Genomic DNA, 20,831 nt, shown 5'->3' on the forward strand with positions numbered 1-20,831 from the left:
CAGGGGTAGGCTTGGCCATCTGGTGGCGTTCTGTAATGCAGAACATCCCTGGGTGCAGAAGCTCAGCGGGCCCCTGTCGACGACGACCTCCCTAAACTTCCCAGATTCGAGGCCGGCTTCGGCGTTCCCGCTGGCTGTCTTTTCTGACGGGAAGCTGGACGAATTCATCAGATGGTTCAACCAATCTCTTACGTATTCGAGGGGCCATTGCCGGCATAAGCCGCACACTCTGTACGGTGGGTCCATTCATAAAAGCTTGTGAGGCTATTTGGACGTCCAACCATCAAATACCCTGACTTAGGTCGCTCTGAATAGATATCAAAAGGGCATATGCAGACGATAAGGTTTATCTGAGATTTATCTGAGATTTATCTGAGATTTATCTCCCACCGTTGGCTTGTTAAGCAAACAAACGGTCTGCTGTTAGCAATCTGATAAGATTAAATATTACCGATTAAGCTTTGTCAACGGTCTGGGCATGTTCCCGGTGTTAGGGAAAAAACAGCCACCACTGTAAAGAGCGCGGCTTACACGATGGTTGCCTAACTGTGAGCTTTGCCAAACACCGTTAGCCACCTGCCATCTCAATCTCATCGAACCATTAAGCTCCGTGGCGTTTGTTTCCGATTTTCGCAAACTGCAAACTACATCTCATTTTTGGATATTGATCATTTTTTCTAGCCCTTCTTTCAACAGCAAACATGTCTCTATTGTGGTATAACCGGGGCGAGGAAAAGACCCGGCTCCGGCTCGAGTTTCAAGTTGTCCACGATGGCCTGGATGAGGGGATTTCCAAACAACAACCAACCCAGATTTTCACCTGCTTTGGTGATCTTCCGCCAGAAATCCGACTATCTATCTGGGAAGTCTTGATCCAACCGAGGATCGTTCTGGCAGCATGTGTGGACAACCGGTGCAAGACCCAGAAACACGCCCAAATGGCCAAGCGTTCAACGACACGCTCCATCCCGGTCTTGCTTCATGTAAACCGCGAATCTCGCGCTCTTGCTCTCCGCCACTACGAGCTCACCTTTGCCTGGAAGATTCCGCCGAGATTGGCCGCCCCAGAAACGAGTGTGTTGCCCGCACAGGGTGACGCTCGTGTTTGGTTCAACTTCAACCTGGATGCTTTGCTCCTACTTGGCGAGCTCGAACCTTACGATGAGTTTGGCTTCAGCTCGCCCATGTCTCACTTCTTTCGCAAAGAGGACACCGCCCGCATAAAGCACATTGCCTGTGCCTTTGAGGAGCTACATCTCAGCCTCTACGAGTCCGATTCCATCTTTGGCACTTTGTTTCACATCATCGACCGTTGCCCTGCTGCTCAACGTCTCCTCATCACCACCACGACCGAAGACACAGAGACGCGCCACTTGAGACTGCCCACTCTTGACAACGTTGTCCAGAAGCTCTGGTGTGCTTTCCTAAACGGCACCACCTGCGTCAACGAGTCTCTGGCCAACATGCAAATCCTCATGATCGCCGAGGATGGTCTCGCTTCGTTCATCAACGAGAACAGGTAGCAGAAGCCTGGTGGTTGGATACGGGCTTCACGAGGAAGGGTTGGCATAGGGAATGCATAATCTCGCTTGCTAATGCTATGAATGCTTCAAACAGCGTTCCACCTGAAACCAGTGCTTTGCCTCCCAGGTAATGCATGTGAAGTCGCCGCCTTTCTCTCGTGTTTCATTTCTTCACCAGCCGCAATACCGAACAGCCATCGTTATACTTGTTACAAGCCCGCTTCCCAAGAGAAACCCATGGTCCCACTCATGTTCTCACGCCCTTTCAGCCAGCCCCGAAGTGCCGAGGTAGCAGATAGAGGCTCTTTAAATCCCTCGCGTCATGTTCGTTTCCATATTTGCCGAGGTTGCGCCACACGGGCCGACCCGCGGTCGATCAAGGGGATCTGTCGTTTCGATCGACCCATATCTGCAAGGCCGTTTCCTTATCGTCGTTATCCCAAGCTTGGTTGCCCTCGGATTTAGTAAGGAGGCTCTGGAGGATTGGGAGTGGGAGGTGTAGGAGCGGGAGGAGGTTGAGGCTTGCCCTGGCAAACGAAGGAGGATGCAGGAAGTAAATGCGCCATCTGTGGAAGAGGTTGACATTAGCCCTGTGGCACCCCGCTCTGCATTTCATGCAACATACCTTGGGAAGCTCCGGATTGGCTATCGCTGGATACGGCGTATTGGTGAAGGTTGGTTCCGGTCCCTCCGTGCTATGTTTTGACGGTGGTAGTGTTCTAATAGGAACCTTAGGGACTGGTTGTTTAGCTTCGCTTCGGATCTCGGCGTCTGAAGAGGTTGAAGAGGATGAAGAATGCTGAGCAGGTCGACTGGAAGACACCTGGTGATCAGCTCCTCTTTAAGCACTGCGAGGACCCGATGTCCCCCACACACTTGACTTTCTCAAAAGAGGCCTGAGCGAAGACTCCTCCCTTGAGGGGAGGGCGAGAGATACAGTTCCACCTTGGCCATGGGCCCCCGATAGTGAGACCAGCCCACTGCTCCTATCGAAAGGCCTCCAGCACTGCATGTGGCATCCCACTCGGACGCGGGTTGATGGACAGGGTTGCGTGGTGACTCGTCTGCCAGGCTCTCTCAGGAGCCCGGCTGATTCGACTGCTCCATGATGGGGGGCAGTACATGGTGCCCGGCAGCAGCGCACGGATAATAAACTCACAATCTGATGATTGCGGAACACCCTCATCCTTGGACTGAACCGGAATCTTGATCATCCCAAGCAGGGGTCGAATCTATGCAAAGCTGTCCAGGTGACAGGTCGCGGGAACGTGGTGGTCTGGCATCCCAGAGATTAAAGGGCGTGTTAAGGCCGCACGTTTAAGCCGCAACCCACTCCGGTGACGCTATGGATCTCTATCAAGCCCACGCCATCGAGACGTTCCCCGCTATACATGCTTCGCCTGTCTCCTAGCGTCTGTCCTCGACTACGGACTATGTCCTGCAGGGCGGCCGCTCCAGCCGTCTGGCGGTTTTGGAAACAACAGGGCAGCATGGCTGTTTACGAGAAACGGACCGACGGCATGTTTCCAAGCGGAAGAGCATGTAGTTCTGGTGGCTCTAGAGTGGATTCGAAAGCTGCCCGCAGCGTATGCGGCCATAGGTCCCATTTTCCAAGTGACATTCTGGTTAAACAGCCAGGACACGAGGACACGATAATATCCACGATAATGCTCAGCGAACCGACCCACAGTTGACACAAGTCCGGGTCGACCAAACAGGCAAGCAGCGTAAAAAATAAATGGTAAAAAGGTGGGATATCTGGCAACCCAACCCGGCATCTCAAGTCCTTTGACAGGTGGGACACTGTGACGGGCGACCCGCTCTATGGGGGAGGGGGAGGGGGGGAGCCCCTAAGACACCGCGCAGTACCGAGTCTGATGCCACGCAGTCCGTTCTTTTCTCTGCGCCATCGATCATTGACCGTACCCGCCGATGCACAGCGGGATGGGCTGCTCTCTGCAGGAATGACTTGCTTCTTACAGACGGTGGAGCATGACGGTGGCTTGCGAGGTTCTGTCTCTCTCCCGTGTCCTGAAGCTCCTCGGTACCATTCAGGACAGGTTGAGCCCCCTGTCCCCCACATGGATGGATGTTATGTTTCATACAGAGTCCGTGAGAGCCACGTGCGGCCATTTCTTTTTTCTTTTTTTTTTCTACGAGAATCTGATATCAGCCCCGTCAACCTCGGGCTTGCTGGTGTTGACATCGTCTGGAATTTTCTCAGATCATCAAGACCTGCTGGGGGGGTAGGGGGGAATCGAGGCTGATGGCTGACCCCCAATTGTTATCACTTTTCTCTAGTGACAAGTCAGATATCACACTCCAAACCTCACCAACGTCCCTCTCGTGCCCTGGCATATTGCACCTCCAAACTCGTCTCTCTGTCACCTGTCTCTGCAGATCCGGAGCGCGTTGGAGGAAAGGTCAAGCATTCGACATGTCTGTTACAGTCTGCCCTAGCGAGATATTAGGGGGATCAACCCCGCTAAAACGTTGACACTAACACCGTTCAGCCGGCCCCGCTTTTTACCCTTCTCCAGTCCTTTCTCGGGGGGAAAGTTCTCTTCTAGAATCTTTCCCGTTCGAATCATTCACCTATTTTAAGAGGCGGCCTGTATCCAACAACAACAACAACAAGAACATCTTGGGCGGGTGGTAGATATCTTATTCAGTTTTTATTTACCAGCCCTCCCCCACGCCGAAGATAGTGGGACAAAGAAGCCTCATTGTTTCCCCTGGCGCCATGACGTTATATTCGCTACCCCGATTCTATACATATCAATATACCACTTATTATGGGGGAAGGCCAACCCCAACCCCCATGGTATGGAGAGGAGAGGGGGGGATTTGGAAACGCGATTGGTCTTGGTACACAGGGCATTGCTGAAAGGTTTAAGCGCATCTATGGCGTGCATGAAATGACTGACAGGGATTTTCATGGTAACCACAAAACAGGCACAAGTAAGAAGGGGGGAGGGAGTTGGAACACACAAGTGCCACATTGGGAAACCCGGCCGTTCCTCATAGGTTGAAACTCGCATCCGCGTACTCTCATTGCGGATGGGGTGGGTTTGTAAGATGGCAAGTTTTTTTCTTCTTCATTGTTCTTCTTCCCCGCGGTATTCGTTACCGTACCTTTGGTGGTGGATAAGGGTGAGTTGAATGCCGGGAAGCCGGAGGAAACCCCGCCTTTCTTTTTGGGGGTCATGAAGTGGGAATAGTGCAAGGATATGAAGAAAAAACAACGCAACCCCGCCCTTATGTATGCTGAGGCTCTTGGTAGGCTGGTTTTGGTTGGTGTTGGGCATATCGCGATCGGATTTTTCTTGGCCAGAGCAGGTGTATGTTCAGTGTTATGGGGGTTATGGGGGAGATTGACGACAGAGGGAGGAGGGGTTCATATTGGATCAATTGATAGGTGTATGATAGAGGGGCAATTCCAATGATGAGGTAAGAAGAGATGGTGATACCTGACATATGATGATGGTAGGTGATGGTGGTGGTGGTGGTGAAGGATGAGAAATCGCGCGCGCCGCGAGTAACAAGGGCGGCTCTGTCATATGCTTTTTTTTTCATGTTGCGTCTCTCGCTTGATGGGTTGTTGCCTTGGTAAAGTATGCTTGAGGTGGACACCTGGCTACCATCATCCCGGCCATGGGGGATGGGATGGGGAGAGAGGAGAGGGGGGTGTTGCCTCCTCTAAGCCGAGCAACGACCGACTGTGTTGGTTGGATACGGTAGTGGGATGTGGTGAGGAGACAAAGAGTGGGTTTGACTGCCGGTTGACCGTTGGCGTTGTACTAAAAGGGGAGAGTACTATCTCGGTTTGCTGTTGCGTTTTCTTTTTCTCTTTTCCTCTCTTTGTTTTTCAAGATAGTTTCTTGAACTTTTTGTTTACCCCAAACATCCATCTGTTGGAGCATCAACACCACACCACCACCCATCACCAACCTTCCCGCCCTCACCACAGCCAAAATGTCCCACGTGACCCCCCACTGGCCCCAACCCTCCCACCCCACCATCCAACAAGTCATCTACGCCACCGACGACACCTCCTTCACAACCAGATCCCTCTCCCTCATCACCCTCCCCCCCTTCGGCCTCTTCGCCAAGCTAGACTTCCCCCCCTGCACCCCCGCCCCCTCCCCAACCTATGCTACCGTCCAGTGCGGGATCAACTCCCACCTCAACCTCAACTCTGACCTCCTCTACATCAACCACTCGTGCGACCCCTCCCTCATCTTCGACACCACCAACCTCGTCGTCATGGCCGGACCAAAAGGGCTCAAAGTCGGGGAGGAACTCACCTTCTTCTACCCCTCGACTGAATACGCCATGGCCCAGCCGTTCGACTGCTTCTGTGGAAGCAGCAGCTGTAAAGGACGGATCAGCGGCGCGAGGGATATGAAGCCTGAGCAGCTGGAGGGTGTGTTTCTCAACGCGCATATTAGGGAGCTGCTGGGGATGAACGGGACAAAGGGGGGACAAGATGATGAGACCGCAAAGGCGCTGAGGGAGGTTGTCAGGGCTGCCGAGCGGGCTTTGAACGGGTACTTGGCTGCTAAGGGTGGTGCTGCCGGCAAGGGGGAGGAAAAGAAAATCAATGGGGTGAAGAAGGTTTTGAACGGGGGTTATGCCAACGGAAACGGGATCGAGATTGAGGCTGAGGGGTTGAGGGCCAGGGGAACGACGTCACGGGAGCTGAGCGGGGAGATGGGGGGTGATACGAGGGCTTAGGTTGGGGGGATGGGAAGAAAATGAGGGACGGGGGGACAGGCTTGTTTTAACACGGCTTGTTGTTTCTTTTGTTTTTCTTTGGATGAGTGAAAGAGAGGATGTCCAACATATCCTTGTTTTGTAGTCGCATTTTGGCTTTGACAGTTGAATGCATTTTGTTTTTGCCTTATGTTTGCAACTTTGACTTTGATCTCGTAAAATACACAGAGGAGGGTGGTATCATATTTTACATCTGCCTCCAACTCCCACCAGCCCCTTTCCCAATGCTCACATAACCGCTTGCCAGCACCTACCCCCCTCTTGTTACGCCTGATGTATAATAACCATAAATACACCCCGCCCATTCATTCATAAGCATAGACATGAAACTCATAATCACACACTTGCTTCCCCAGTATCACCTCCCCTTCCCACTCCCCTCAAAACAACCCCCCCTATTCCCCGCAAAAGCAGGACAAGGCGCCCCCCCGTCCCCCCCTCTAAACCCCCCCAACAACCAATCCGTCAACCCCACCACCTTAGCCCCCACCCCCCTCTCCCACTGCCCCCCCTGCTCAACATGCTCGATAGTATGACTGATTATCCTCCCCTCCGTGTCAAAATCAAAAATAAACAACCCGGTAAACTCTTTGCCACTACCCACCCCCTGCGCCGTCCCCACCGGGGCTTTATATTCCGTGTCTACCCCCCCTTGCTTCCCTCCGTCATCTTTCTCCCAAGGCAACCACCCATTCTTCTCCCCCTTTGCCTTTCCCAACTTTTGCTTCCCCCCCGTGGTCCTCCACCTAACAATCAGCTGCTCCCCAAAAGCATCCTTCGGTCTCGTCTGTCGGAACGCGGGGGAGGAGTAGTGAGGGTCTTTGATCATTCGTTCGGAAAGGATTTCCAAGCGGACGTTGCCGACGAGGGGGAGGCGGTTCCATGCTATTGGTGACGACAAGAGGGCGGCGATGTAGGAGATTCGGCCTGAGACGGCGGGGAGGTGGGGGTGAGTGGAGGGGAAGAGGTGCAAGGTTATGGAGGGGGAGAGGATTTCTTGGGGGAGGGGGGAGAGGAGGATGGTGGGGAGGTGGGATTGGAGGGTTCTTAGGGCTGGGAGGGGACAATGTTAGTATGAACTGGGGGAACAAAAGGGGGAGAGGAAGGGGGAAGCGGCTCACTTTTGCCGAGCTTGACTTTGCGGTCTTTGTCTGGGGGTTTTTGGTCCGGGTCTGCGGAGGAGGGAAAGGATAGCGGGGGGTGGGAGTGGAAGTTTATTGCGGGTTGGGCCGGTACTGTTGTTGAAAGGGGGCGAGATTGGTGTGGTAGGTGGGATGGTGGTTGTGGTTGTGATTGTGGTGGTGAGGTTGAGGGTTGCTGGAGCTGTCTACCGGTTGTGGGAGCTGCGGGAGCTGTCCATGGTGTTGATGCGCATGTTGATCGCAGAGCTCGAGCTCTTGATGGTGTAGACATTGACGGTTGGATACGGCAGAGTGATATTATAGTCCTCGATCGGTGAGTGCTGCTGGCGGCGCAAAGTATAGAAGACGGATTGTGCCGGGATGGTGGTGCTTGTCGGAATGATGTCAGTGTCCGAATTTCTTTTGCGGCGCTGGCGATGAACGGCTGTCGGCGCTACACTCCATTGCCATGTGGTCCTGGCGCTGTGCTCGGAGCGGGGCTCTCGGATAAGACGATAAGTGAGAGATGCAACATGTCATGTCTGAGAGATAATCTTTTTGTAGACCTTAAGAAATAAATTGGAATCATGGAAGTCTCACAGGACGCTCTTTGGCCTCTGTATCACATCTATGCAGAGGCAGAACAGAATGGCTTGTGTGCTTTGTGATGTGGCTCAAACGCACTGATGGTGCCATCCAAGACATACAACGGCACGCCCCAAGAAGCCAGCATCTCGTCCCGCTGGCCATGTGGAAAGTCAGTCGACGGCAAGCCCGGTAAAGATGCGCTGGAAACCATAGTAAAAAGAGCAACTCCTGACCGGGCGGAATATTTTGGGTTCTGGCAGCTGATGACGATATCAGTCAGGCGGCTACCATCTGGGAAGATCCTGCTGTCTAAGAGTTAATTAGAGACAGCCCAGAGAGACAGCCCACTTGACGGTGGCACAAAACTGTAACTTTCTTCCAGAAAATATTTATTTGAAAAGATCCAAGCCCCCAGTTTATGTTCGTTCCACCAACACCTCCTCGTCTTGCTCATCGCCTTGCTCATTCCGCCGTCTTTGCTCGCGATCAACAGTTGATAGGTACGCATGATACAGTGGTGTCGAGTACACCGCCCAGCCGATAAGCATCACGTGAGCCGCCCCCTAGTAGGCCCCTGCGTTTTGTCTCCAGCGGTCCAATCAAGCTGGGTCCACCCCCAGTTGTTCTGACGCCCTGACGCAGCCTTTCCAAGAGACGCCGACCGACCTGCTGCCTTCTACACATCATCAACCTTCTCTCAACTGTTGTCGGCGCGAACCGTACCCCGAGCCCCTCCATCATCACCATTACCACCGCCACCACCGTCGAGCCGACTCCTCATCCTGATATCCACCCATCGCTATCACCGCTGCCCACCATGAATCCCGAGTAGTGAGTTGAGCCCAAGCCACCAACCCCTGCCGTCTGCCGCCCTCTTGTCGCTTTGTTTGCCTGCTAACCACCGCCTCTGTCAGAGTGTCTCTCCCACGACTGTCTTACTGGCCACGCCCCTGCAGTTCTACGGCCAGTCCCTTGCGTACAGCCTCTTCTAACGTCACACCAGATACGACTATCTCTTCAAGCTCCTCCTCATCGGAGACTCCGGTGTCGGAAAGTCTTGCTTGCTCTTGCGGTTCGCCGACGACACCTACACCGAGTCCTACATCTCCACGATCGGCGTTGACTTCGTATGCGTTCCCAAAAAAAACCGAAACCCCACCAGCAGCGGCTAACCCGTATGCAGAAAATCCGGACGATCGAACTCGACGGGAAGACCGTGAAGCTCCAGATTGTATGCCCCCCCCCCGCCCGAAAGAGAAAGATGGGCAACAGCAGCACCGGCTAACTCGAAAGTTACAGTGGGATACTGCCGGCCAAGAACGCTTCCGCACAATCACATCCTCATACTACCGTGGCGCGCACGGCATCTGCGTCGTCTACGATGTTACCGATATGGACAGCTTCAACAACGTGAAGCAATGGCTCCAAGAAATCGACAGGTACGCCACCGAGGGCGTTAACAAGCTCCTGGTTGGCAACAAGAGCGATATGGCGGATAAGAAGGTGGTTGATTACCAAGTCGCAAAGGTAAGGCTCACATTTCCCCGCAACTGTCGGGATCACATGCCTCGGGACTGTTGGCCCCCGCAGCAACAAGGTGTGCATCGTGCTGACCCGTGGCGTTTTGTAGGAATTTGCCGACAGCTTGGGCATCCCATTCCTCGAGACATCAGCAAAGAACGCCAGCAACGTCGAGCAGGCTTTCTTGACCATGGCTCGCCAGATCAAGGAGCGCATGGGCAGCAGCATTGCCACCAACAACACCAAGGCGAACGTCAACGTGTCGCCTGGACAGGGTGTCTCCAACAACCAGTCCGGTGGCTGCTGCTAAACGATAATTTTGTCTCCTTAGCGTTGTGCGCCGTTGTTGTTTCTGGGGCGTTGGGACGGTTTTCTTGCATCGGATGGGCCGGATATGGTTAGATCTGCGGGAGCCGTGTGTGAGGGAAGGTTTTCTGTCTGTCTGTCTGTCTGTCTACCTACTCCGTGTGGAATCTACGCCGGGCTGTTGTTGGTTGGGCAAGTTACGCTTCTTAGGAAGTGGTTTGGAATTCGCCATGGGAAGCTACGCGGCTCTTTTTGGCTGGACTTCAGATATGACTCCTAGACAGCCGCAGAGGAGAACGCCAGCATGAAAATGGCAAAGGACATACCACAAGGGGGGTTAATAGCTCTTTGGCACGGCCCAGAAGGCGCACAGCAGAACGGGAAAGGGGTGGGCGGACCCAAACAGGAACAGTACTGAATAGGGAGGTTTGCGGTTGGGCCTTTTTTTCTTTTAATTTCCTTTGATGTCGTGTTTCTGGCATTGCTACTACCTACTACAGCTCTTTTTATGTGCGTCAGGTCCTGTCTGTGTCTGTGTTTTGTTGATTTGAGTTTGGGCATAACAAGGGTTCATTACATGGCTAGGTTTTGTCTAAGTAATACGGAACTCTGCCTTATCCATGTGATTTGTGTGTGTGTGTGAATGTGACCGCAGGTATTGTTTTGCTCCTGCGGCTTATTGAGATGCAATACTCGTGTCGTGCTCTTTCAACCGATGACGAGCTTTGAGAAGATTGAAGAACAGTAAAGACGATGAGGAAATCGGTACACAAGAAGAATAATCGTCACCGGTTTTAGGCTTCTAACCAAATGCTCACTGGAACGAAACACTCCATACTGCATTTACGAATACAGTTCAAAGACTTCTTGGATACCAACTGAACCCTAGAGAAACGCTACTATATAAACTCCTTAAAAAATGGAAGAACTCCTTCTTGATAAACATTCGCAAATCCTCCAGCGACAATGCGTCCAAAATCATATCTTCATAAACCAGTTCCAAACTGTACCCAAAACGCTTCATGAAATTCCAGAAAAGTAAGCAAAAGGAAACACCTCGCTCCTGCTTTTTGGGTATCGCTTCCTGTCTGTTCTCTCTCTCTCTCCCTCCCTCTCTCTCTCTCTCTTGCTCCACGTGGCAGATCATGTCGTTGCTTGGTTGTCGCCTTCTTCTGCGTCTTCGCCTGCAACCCTAACAAGGTGTAGATGTCGTGTTTGGTGGTTGTTGTTTACTTTTTGTGTTGTTGGTTCTTTGGGCTCCTTTCCCTTGATATAAGTGTGGTGTTCGTGGTGTGGTATAATTTAGGAGCGGTGTTTTTTCTGTGTGTATCCGACAGAAGCCAGTGTGAAGTGGTTCATTTGTGGTGACCGGTTGCTTTCCGTTTCATGACCCGGTGCATGCTGTGGTCTCATTCTGTCAATTGTTGACCATGGCCACTCTCACTTCTGGGATGAACTGCTGAGGAGTGGTGTGCTCGAGGCTATGCTGGAGATGCTCGTCTTCCTCTTGAGCTTGTTGAGGAGGGAGCTGCTGGTGCTGCCGTAGGGTGATCTTGGTTGTTGTTGTTGGGGCTGGATTTGTGGTGGGGAGTAGTGGTGGCCTAGGCCGTTGAAGCAGCGGGAGCAGGGGCAGCTCATTTTTGAGTTTGTGTTCCTTGTATCTTCCTTGAGTGAGGAGTGGGTGGTGAAGGTGTGGTGTGGTGTTGAGGAACGGTGTTCTTGGTGTTCTTGAAACTTTGAGAGACTTTCTGATAGTCTGAGAAGCGTATAATGGAAGGATAAAACAACAAATAAGACGATTTCGCCCAAGTTATATAGATCTTCGAAAAGACCTGAAAAGATGAGTCCTGCGCTCAGGCCAAGGGTTAAACGTGGCACAGTGACTAACACCTCCAGGGTTGTAGGTGCATCCGTGACTAACACCAGTCCCTGTCTTCCTCTTGGCGCACTGGATCTCGAGGTGGATAACAAGTCCGTGTAAGTGATGAAGCCCTTTGCCACTTTTTCCCGAATGTCGAAGAGAAAAGAGAAACCGAACTCCGAAAAAGAAGGGAGGGACATGAGGGGAAGATATACAAGAGGACAGAATTCATCCCATGCAGGTCCAGCCGTGCGTGTGTGTGTATGTGTGTGTGTGTGTGTGTCCAAGCACATGCAGCCCACCCCAAATCAAATCCCGCCCAACCCAACTCCAAACCAACCTTCCTCCATCAGGCGACATCCCGAGTGTCGCCCGCATCTTTGGACTTCTCGCCAAGAAAGGCAAAGTCATTCGACTAACACCCACCACCCACCCCATCCACATCTAGCCACAGCAGTTACCTATCAGTCACCCATCAGTACCCAATGACAAGTCTTGTTATATATCGAAGCTGGTATCAAATCCACAGTAAGATTTGTTACATAAGTCCTAGTTATCTTATCGATATCATCATTTCTATCTACAACACCATCAAATTCACCATCTCCGCCATCGTGAACATCAACCCCCCCTTCAACCTCTTGCGTGAATTTACAACACCAACCCCTCCCCCCCTTCAAAAGCTTGGAACTCACCATTCCGCCCGACCGGTCCAGCGGTGAATGGCCTGACGAAAAGCCCCCAAACCCAAGAAATCTCACCATCCTACCTTGAACAAGAAAGTTACCCCAAGTTTTTATTTTCCCCGCATTTTCACCTCAACCACCAGCCCCCTCATCCCAACGAGATGGACAAAACCGCCCCGTCTTTCCTCAAGTGAGGGGAGTCCTTTTACCAATTTACCCCGGATTCTAGAGCGCTCTCGACCCATTGGCATCCCACGTCCCCGGGTCCTGTGAAGCGCCTCGGCCGCAGTTAATATCGATGTCTCGTTGGTAGTATCCAAATCAGCAGAAAGATCTAGACCGAATTCTCTCAAATTGAGATGGCAAAAAAGATCCCCCCCCCAGTGTCAGATGGGAAAATGTGGCATGTCTGTTGGTCGTTATCTGTCGATCATATAACATCAGCTATGCCCCCCCTCCAAAGACATGGCATGCCTTACATCCAATCATTCCCACCCCAGTCACACAGGCATCACTCAACAGCATATGTACACAACCAAAAATGAACGACGACGAAAAATACCATTTGTAGGTAACTCTATGCCATTCCCTTCCACACCAAACCCCCCTTTGCCCCCTCCCCAACCCAATGTGCAAAAGCAGGTCATGCAAATTACCACTTCTTCTCCCACTCCCTCAAAAAAAAAAAAAAAAAGAGAACGCTCTGAACACAAAATGGTGTGGTTAACACATACTTTGCAAAAAAAGACGAACAACAAAATACAAGTGTGGCCTGGTCCCCCTTGAAAACCAACCGTCGACCCCCCTTTCCATTCCCATCCAGTCTATTTGAATCAACCCTTTAGGAACCGAGCTAGGAACCGCCTAGTGTTTCAGATATATACATACTTTAGATACCAAGAGTGAACTCAACGCCGACATCGATGTCACGAGCTGTAAAACCAACATGTCAGCTGATGTTTTGGCAAATTCAAAGAGCAAGAGAAACATACCCATCTTGACAACCTTGCTGAGCTGCACCGCCTTCTCGGCAGCGTTCTGCAAGTCATCGATAGAGAAAATCTTCATGCCCGAGTCGTTGATCAGACGGTGGGCCTCCTCCATGTTGGTACCCTGCAGACGGGCAATGATGGGGATCTTGAGGTCGAGCGACTTGACAGTGTTGATCAGACCGTGAGCAATGGCGTCGCAGCGGACGATACCGCCAAAGATGTTGACGAAAATGGCAGTGACCTTGGGGTCGCTGGTGATGAGCTCGAAAGCCTCCTTGATGGCGGCGGGGGTAGCACCACCACCGACGTCGAGGAAGTTGGCGGGCTGGCCGCCATTGAGCTTGATGATATCCATAGTGGCCATGGCAAGGCCGGCGCCGTTGACAAGGCAGCCGATGTCACCGTCGAGCTTGATGAAGTTGAGGCCGGACTCGGCGGCGCGCACCTCATCGGCGTCCTCCTGGGTGGTGTCGCGCCACTCGAAGGCCTCCTTCTGGCGGAACTCGGCGTTGTCGTCAAAGTTGAACTTGGCGTCCATGCACATGACCTTGTGGTCCGAGGTCTCGGAGAGGGGGTTGATCTCGATCTGGGTGGCGTCCTTCTCGAGGAAGATCTTGTAGAGGTTCTGGATGGTTTTGACGGCATCATCAACGCACTGCTCGCTGAAGCCGAGCTTGACGGCGATGTCGCGGGCCATCTCGTCCGTTACACCGACGTTGATGTCGATGTAGGTGGTGTTGATAGCATCGGGGTTCTCCTTGGCGACACCCTCAATGTCCATGCCGCCCTGCGACGAGGACACGATGACGGGGCCCTGGGAGCCACGGTCCATGAGGACGGCGAGGTAGAACTCGCGGCGGGCGAACTTGCGCTCGCAGATGTAGACGGAGTTGCAGAGACGGCCCTGAGCACCGGTCTGCTTGGTGATGAGCTTGTGACCGATCATCTGCTCGGCGAACATCTTGGCCTCGGTGGGGGAGTAGATGACACGAACACCGCCCTTCAGGCCGTTATCAAAGGTACCCTTGCCACGACCACCGGCGAGGACCTGGGCCTTGATGACCATGTCGTCGCTGCCGATCGACTTCGCGACAGCCTCAGCCTCGGCGGCAGACTTGGCAACGGCGCCCTTGGGGACATCGATGCCATACTATTCGACCGAGATCAGCGGGATGATTCTTCTCTCCTGCGATGAGGGACCAATTCGAGGGGTCCACTCTTTGCTATGTCTCACCTGTTTGAGGAGGTCGGCCGAGATGTATTCGTGGATGCTGAGCGCTCTCCTTTGTTGTTGAGCGAAGCTAGGAAGTCTGGGGGCGGGGGAAGTCTGTGAAGAAGCGGGCAGAGACAGATTAGTTTCAGGTTCACCGTCTTCACCGTTTGCGCTGCTGGATCTATTTGGCGCAACGACATACCTTGGGGGCAGCAAAGGCCGAGGCCAATGCGCGGTTGCGACCGAGTCTGAACATGATGTGTGGTTGTGGGTGTGTGGAGGAGGAGGAGGAGGGGAGATGTGCTTCGGTCGGAAAGGCAGCGAAGCGTTGTGATGGGTTTATGTCGATGATAAAAGTCGACGTTGGTCAATTTGGGGACCCTGTATTCACTTTTCGAAATGACGCTCCAAGGGGGGCAGAGCCAACCAACAGACGGCGGGCTGGGCAGCCAAGAACAGGTTGCTGGGAGCTGCACTTGGTCTGCGATAGGTCCGGGAATAACCGAACCAATGGCTGGCTGCTGACCGCCGCCTGAGCTGCCGAGAGGTTGAGCCGACACCTGCCAGACCCGCTGTGGCCGGCCCGTGCCCGATCTAGATTTTCGGCGTACGGAGACGCGAGGCGGGAGTCGACTTCCGCCGCTTCGATATATAAATAGGTATGCTATCTCGTAAGGCATTGATTTGCCTGCAGTTGATATCCCAAACCACTCGCGAGCATCGCGGTGCGGTATACAGACGAGACCTTCCCATACCGGAAAGCTATGAGATGAACCATAACCAATGACATCAGCGCCCTGAACTTGAAGAACGGTCCCCGGACCAGATGGAAGCTCCCCACACCTGTCACTTTCCCCGTGGAGAGCGATGGACGCCGGTACTGAATCATGGCATTTGAGAATCCCGGTTTCATTCCCATGATCTGCCACCAAGGATCATACTAGTTTCCCTTGTCAAACCATTTCGGTTTTCACGTCACATGAGAGCCGGGTGAAAACAGATATTGAAGGCAGGATGAGGCTTTAGCCGCAAGTCATCATGAGGCTCCAATTTAGTTTTGATGTGCTCTATTTACAGGGTCAGCAGTGATGTGAAATAGGCTTCTCAACATACCTGGAAAAGAACAGTCTATTCCCACTGAGAATGTATCCTGGAGAAAACCATCTATAAATTCAATACCTGCATATCCATAGCTCCAACCACTGCATTGCTCGCAAGGCTATGCATCTACCGCAGCCCGCCTTAATCCCACCTTCCACCCCACCACCAATCAAACCCTCCCCAGCGATAAGCCAAAAATAATTTCCGATAACAGCTCACCTTGAACACCTTGATGAGCTTTCGTCAATCGCATATTCACATCCATCATCTCACATCCACCATCTCACATCCACCATCTCACATCCACCATCTCACCATCGCCAACCTCACTGTCACCAACCTCATCGACAAATCCACATTCACCCCTTCTTCTCTCCCCCCAAACACCCCCAAAACTCATCACCATGTCCCAAGCAGAACCCCCCCCTCAAGACCCAAAACTCCCCAAAGACAAATATACCTCCCTCCTCAACACCCTCTCCCTCTCCATCTCAAAATCTCACTCCTCCATCCTCTCTTCCATCTCCCACCACCGCAAAGCTCCCACAACCAAGTCCTCACTCTCCTCCACCTCCCGCCACCAACCCCCTCCCCAAAGCAACACCGATTCGGACCTATCTTACATCCCCCCACCAAATCAAGGCATCGGCTTCTCCTCATCCAAACCCCTCCCCACAGCCCAACAGCTCGCAACCGACGACCTCAAGAAAAAACTCCTGGGGAAAAACGCCTTGCGACAAAAAGAGGAAGCAAAGCGCAAGAAGGAAGAGAGCGAGTCCGAGGATGAGGTCGGGAGGGGGGGGCTGGGACGCAAGACAAAGAGGGGGAGGGTAGCGGAGCCGGAACCGGCAGGGAGGAGGAAGAAGAAGGTCAGGGTTGAGGAGCCTAAGCCTGTCAGTACCGGTGAAGAAAAGGGTATTTCAGCTGCGGCTGTGGAGGGGAAGGAGGAGAGTGTAGAAGGAGATGTTCAGACGGAGGATGTGCTTGGGAATGACGAAAAAGAGGAGGAGGTAACACCACCGACGATAAATGGAAAAGAAAAGGTGGACGGGGAGGACGGAGAGAAGAAAAGGAAGAGGAAAAAGAAGAATGAGAAAAAGAAGAGAAAGGCATCTAGGACAGAGGGGGGTGGTGATGGAGATGGGGCTGCTGTGGAGGGGGATGAGGAGGAGGACTGAGTTATTACTCGATGTCTAATGTGCTGTTGTACCAAGCTGCCTTGAGAACGGAGCTTGACCAGTTGTTGTAGTTCATACTTGACCGCTGCAAAAGCACCAGATTAACCAAGCTACAATTGCTGATATTGTCCCATTCAGGCCGCAGCCATCAGTTCTATGCTGCTCTGCTGCAAGCCGTTGGATGATAAAAGAAAAAACTCCATCCACCCACTTGACAACTACTATGCATAATAACCCACCTTTGCTATGTTATTTAGTTCTTTGGTAACCAGACCCCCTAACCCCTCGAATATGCCCCCCTTTCCTTGATCCCTTCACACAATGTAAACGTGTTTTTGAGTTACACCCTTAATACATATATCCCCCCCCCTCCTCGAAGCCAAATGCCATGCTTAGTTATCAAACTGCTTCTTCAACTCCTTCCACTTTTGCTTGAGTGTCTCATGTTGAGAATTGACCTAGTCACAAAGACGTTAGCATCATCAGTCATCGATAGTGGATAGTAAAAGGCAACAACACACCTCAGCATACTGCACCTTGGTAGCCACCAGCTCCTCCTCCAAGTCCTTCAACTCCTTCTCCAACCTCTCATTCTCCTCGTGCACCTTCTCATTCCTCTTCATCAAATCCCCCCGTTCCAACTCCCACGCCTGCTCCAGCTCCTCGGGCTGCTTCTCAATCACAATCCTCAACTCCTTCACCTGCCCCCTCAAGCTCTCATTCTCATCCTTCAACTCCTCATTCTCCACCTTGGTCTTAACCAAATCCGTCGCCAGCTCCGCCTGCTCCCGATCATGAGCCTCGATCCTCTCCTCCAACCGCCTCACCCTGCTCGCATAACTCGCATTCGCCGACCTCAACCCCTCCAGCTCCTGCTCCCTCTCCTTCTCCGCCCTCGTCTTCTCCTCCCACTCCACCTTGTAAGCCTGCAGCACCTCGGGCGTAATCTTCACCTCGCACGCATCCCTGACCAGCTGATCCGCCCGGTAAACCTCCTTGTCCAGACTGCTGCTGCTGCTCCCAAAGAACCCATTCTCCAAAATCGAATTCGTCGACGGGGTGGCATCAATATAAAAATCAAACAGCCTGTCCTTCAAAAACGTCGTCAGGGCGCTCATGTCCGTGATTCCCAGCAGTGCCGCCGCGTTCTTTTGCATGAGCACAATGCCAAACCTCAAGATCGCGCTCAGCCCCTCCGAGAGGATCAAGTCATAAATCCTCAACACCAGCTGCAGCGGGAAGCGGTACGCAAACAGCGTCAAGAACCACTGCGTGGCATACAAGTGCGGCGTGATCCCCCTCCTCCGCAAGTGGCAGTACAGCGCCGGCTCCAGATCCTCCAGCAGCCTCTCAAACTGGAACAGCCTCAGGTGCAGCCCCGGCATGTCCGCCACAAACAGATCCCGCAGCTGGTAGTGATTCATCAGCCTGACCAACAGGCAAAAGGCCTCCTCCTCGGCCATGTTGAAGAGCAGCGGCATGATCAAAAAGTTCATGCCCTGCGCGTACCCAACCTGCTCGTCAAACAGCGCATACGCCTTGCACACGCCAAACAGGCCTTCCTGGAGCCCTTGGGCGGCAGCGTACTTGGAGTAGCTTGTTCGAGCACCCAGATCCCTCCTGATGACCTTTTCCAGCTTCTGAAGCTGAGCAAGATCTTCCTTATCCTTCTTCTTGCGCTCGGCAGCAGCGGCGGCGGATTTGATAGAGTCAGTCTCCTTATCGGTAGGCGAAGAACCACCGGTAGAGCCAGCCTCGGAGTTGACCGACGAGGCAGACGAGGCCGAGTCCTTGGTGCTCCCGTTGGCGGTGCCATTAATCTCCTTGTCAGTGCCCCTAGCAACAAGTTCCCGATATACTATCTCGAGCTCTTCGTTCTTGCTCTGAGCCAGCACCTGCCAAATAACACCGCGGATGGCGCTCGGAATGCCGGTAGCAATCGCCTTATTCAGCTCCTCGGCACTCGTCCGGGCCACCGCCGCAGGACCCTCGTAGACAACGGCCTGCCAAAGATCCCAATCAACCGGCGTGTCGGCCATGGCAGAAGGCCCGGCATTGACACCCGAGACAGTGCCCGGAGCCAGATTCCGGTTCGGGCTTTGCGGCAGCGGCGAGGGCGGTGGTTTCGGGATCGAAATAGTATCAGCATCGCCGTCCTCATCACCTTGCTTCTCCTCGTCCCCATTCATACCAGGAATTCCAGCCTCTTCCCTCATCCGCAGCGCCTTGAACCGATCCTTCAAGCTGTTCCTCGACCCGATCGCCCTTGTCTCGTCATCCTCGTCCAGCTTGCTCAGCATCATTTCCGGATTGCTCGTCATGGTGGCGACCGAGCTAGCCGTATTCCTCCTCGGGGAAGGTGCTGGTGGCACAGGTGCCTCAACCTTGGTCGAGCTTCTCGAAAGCCATGAAAAGGGGCTGTTGAACTTCCGACCAGTCGGCGCGGGAGCAGCAGTCGAAGGAGGATTTGGCGAGGGCGGCGCAGCCGGGGGACTCTTTGACCGAGTATCCCAGGGCATGCTGATGCTGCTAAAAGACATAGTTTTGGCAGTGTGAGCCTTTTCCGGGGCAGGGGCGGGCTTCTCTGCGATGGCAGGTTCGGGGCTGGTCGGGACGGGAACCTCCTGAGCTACCGCTGGTGCCGCAGCAGCGGGGACGGAAGCGGCAATTTTGGCTAGTTGGGTGGCGGCCGTTGGAGTTGAATCGTCGTCTAGGTTCACGTTGTCGAGAGAGCCGGCAGAAGCTTCAGAGACACGGGAGAAACGGCGCGATATTCTGTGGTCGCTCGGCGTAGGGGATTCCGGCTTTTCGACCACATCGGCGGGCCCATCGACAGTGAGCACAGATTGCCGAGCGGGAGCAACTGGGGACTGAGGCTCCTCGTAGTCGGACTCAGTTTCCTCCACGACGAGGGGCGTGACCACGGACGGTTGTCGCTTGGTCAACGACCGGACCGAACCTGTCTCGCCCGACTCGACGGCATCTTCAAAGGTGTCCTGCTCGTTGCAAAAAAACAAATGATTAGTACGACATTGAGGTTGTGTGACGGTGTCATCGGGAGATGGCAGGAGGAGATTTGGGGTGGTCCATGCAAGACCAGCCAGCTCCCGTCAGCAGGCGAAAAAGTCGACGTACCGTGTCCTTGTCCGAGTCCCTTGATGGCGGCCTCTGCTCCTGCTGTGGTGGTGCTTTTGGGGTTTGGACCGTTTCTTGATCCGCTACGGGAGAAAGCGGCGTTTGTTGCAGCTCCTCCCTCTCCTCCACGACAGGAGACTTGATCGTCTCCTCGATGGCTGTCGACATGGTGACCTTTACCGCCGGCGCAACCCTCTCCTTGTTCCCGTCACCCTTCACCGGCGTTGTCGTATCACGTTCTATAATAGGCGTCGAAACGAGGTCGGAATGATGCTGTCGTAGTTTGCTCACGCGCGCAGCTTTGTGGCCATGAACAAAAAAAGGGGGTGGATATCCGTATGGAATCGACTTTCTAGATGGCGAGCGCCGGGGTGGATGATTTGGGTAATCGTTGTTGCAGTGTCTCGTGTCAAGAGGGAAAACCGTTGGTTGAGGTGTCCTTCGTCAAAAAGAGAAAAAGACGTCGTCGTAACAGGAGAGCAAAAAAAGAAAAAAGAAAAAAAACTGTATGGATTCTCTCTCCCTCTCTCTCTGCTGGAGTAAGATCAGGAAAAGTGTTCAGGTGGTTTTTTTGGAATGAAGCGCTTCGTTTGCGCCTGCCCGGACGGAGCCCCTTATTTCCAATCGAGGTTTCCGCTAAAAACGGGGGCCTAGGTTGCCAGCTGTGGAGGGGCATGGGGGGGGCGAGCAGCACCAGCACAGGATTGCCGGGCCCCTCTCAACAGGCGATCTCCTTGACATTAACCAAGGGGGGGCACTGCTCACGAGCTGACCACAGCTTCAGAACTTCAACCTCCACACCTTGGTCATCTTGTGGTAATTGTCTAATA

The 20,831-nt window shown here is 53.3% G+C and overlaps 8 protein-coding genes across 8 annotated transcripts; 5 read left to right on the forward strand and 3 right to left on the reverse strand.

Annotated features, from left to right (window-relative positions):
• Nucleotides 1–701: 701 nt before the first annotated feature.
• QC763_307670 (uncharacterized protein) lies at nucleotides 702–1,523 on the forward strand (the record flags this gene model as incomplete). The annotated part of the gene is made up of 1 exon (XM_062911214.1): nucleotides 702–1,523. One exon carries the CDS (start codon nucleotides 702–704, stop codon nucleotides 1,521–1,523), a length of 822 nt encoding a protein of 273 aa, XP_062767230.1.
• Nucleotides 1,524–2,080: 557 nt separating this feature from the next.
• On the forward strand, nucleotides 2,081–2,423 carry QC763_0055570 (uncharacterized protein; the record flags this gene model as incomplete). The annotated part of the gene is made up of 2 exons (XM_062905806.1): nucleotides 2,081–2,197; nucleotides 2,274–2,423. The coding sequence occupies 2 exons, from the start codon at nucleotides 2,081–2,083 to the stop codon at nucleotides 2,421–2,423; spliced, it is 267 nt and encodes an 88-aa protein (XP_062767231.1).
• A 3,075-nt stretch (nucleotides 2,424–5,498) lies between these two features.
• On the forward strand, nucleotides 5,499–6,260 carry QC763_307680 (uncharacterized protein; the record flags this gene model as incomplete). Its single annotated transcript, XM_062911215.1, has 1 exon — nucleotides 5,499–6,260. One exon carries the CDS (start codon nucleotides 5,499–5,501, stop codon nucleotides 6,258–6,260), a length of 762 nt encoding a protein of 253 aa, XP_062767232.1.
• A 397-nt stretch (nucleotides 6,261–6,657) lies between these two features.
• On the reverse strand, nucleotides 6,658–7,712 carry QC763_307685 (uncharacterized protein; the record flags this gene model as incomplete). The annotated part of the gene is made up of 2 exons (XM_062911216.1): nucleotides 6,658–7,352; nucleotides 7,421–7,712. The coding sequence occupies 2 exons, from the start codon at nucleotides 7,710–7,712 to the stop codon at nucleotides 6,658–6,660; spliced, it is 987 nt and encodes a 328-aa protein (XP_062767233.1).
• A 669-nt stretch (nucleotides 7,713–8,381) lies between these two features.
• On the forward strand, nucleotides 8,382–10,461 carry ypt1 (ras GTPase). Its single transcript, XM_062911217.1, has 6 exons — nucleotides 8,382–8,428; nucleotides 8,502–8,559; nucleotides 8,651–8,836; nucleotides 9,012–9,135; nucleotides 9,260–9,535; nucleotides 9,639–10,461. Exons 3-6 carry the CDS (start codon nucleotides 8,826–8,828, stop codon nucleotides 9,837–9,839), a joined length of 612 nt encoding a protein of 203 aa, XP_062767234.1. The 5' UTR covers nucleotides 8,382–8,428; nucleotides 8,502–8,559; nucleotides 8,651–8,825; the 3' UTR covers nucleotides 9,840–10,461.
• A 1,940-nt stretch (nucleotides 10,462–12,401) lies between these two features.
• Nucleotides 12,402–15,031, reverse strand: LSC2 (succinate--CoA ligase beta chain). The gene is made up of 5 exons (XM_062911218.1): nucleotides 14,790–15,031; nucleotides 14,609–14,701; nucleotides 13,375–14,524; nucleotides 12,862–13,315; nucleotides 12,402–12,805 (listed from the first exon to the last, which is right to left on the reverse strand). Exons 1-4 carry the CDS (start codon nucleotides 14,841–14,843, stop codon nucleotides 13,272–13,274), a joined length of 1,341 nt encoding a protein of 446 aa, XP_062767235.1. The 5' UTR covers nucleotides 14,844–15,031; the 3' UTR covers nucleotides 12,402–12,805; nucleotides 12,862–13,271.
• A 1,061-nt stretch (nucleotides 15,032–16,092) lies between these two features.
• On the forward strand, nucleotides 16,093–16,866 carry QC763_0055620 (uncharacterized protein; the record flags this gene model as incomplete). Its single annotated transcript, XM_062905807.1, has 1 exon — nucleotides 16,093–16,866. The coding sequence occupies one exon, from the start codon at nucleotides 16,093–16,095 to the stop codon at nucleotides 16,864–16,866; it is 774 nt and encodes a 257-aa protein (XP_062767236.1).
• Nucleotides 16,867–16,922: 56 nt separating this feature from the next.
• QC763_307710 (uncharacterized protein) lies at nucleotides 16,923–20,785 on the reverse strand. Its single transcript, XM_062911219.1, has 3 exons — nucleotides 20,002–20,785; nucleotides 17,388–19,865; nucleotides 16,923–17,324 (listed from the first exon to the last, which is right to left on the reverse strand). Exons 1-3 carry the CDS (start codon nucleotides 20,167–20,169, stop codon nucleotides 17,259–17,261), a joined length of 2,712 nt encoding a protein of 903 aa, XP_062767237.1. The 5' UTR covers nucleotides 20,170–20,785; the 3' UTR covers nucleotides 16,923–17,258.
• Nucleotides 20,786–20,831: the final 46 nt, after the last annotated feature.

The sequence above is a fragment of the Podospora pseudopauciseta genome, chromosome 3 (assembly GCF_035222475.1).
Source record: "Podospora pseudopauciseta strain CBS 411.78 chromosome 3, whole genome shotgun sequence".
NCBI lineage: Eukaryota > Fungi > Ascomycota > Sordariomycetes > Sordariales > Podosporaceae > Podospora > Podospora pseudopauciseta.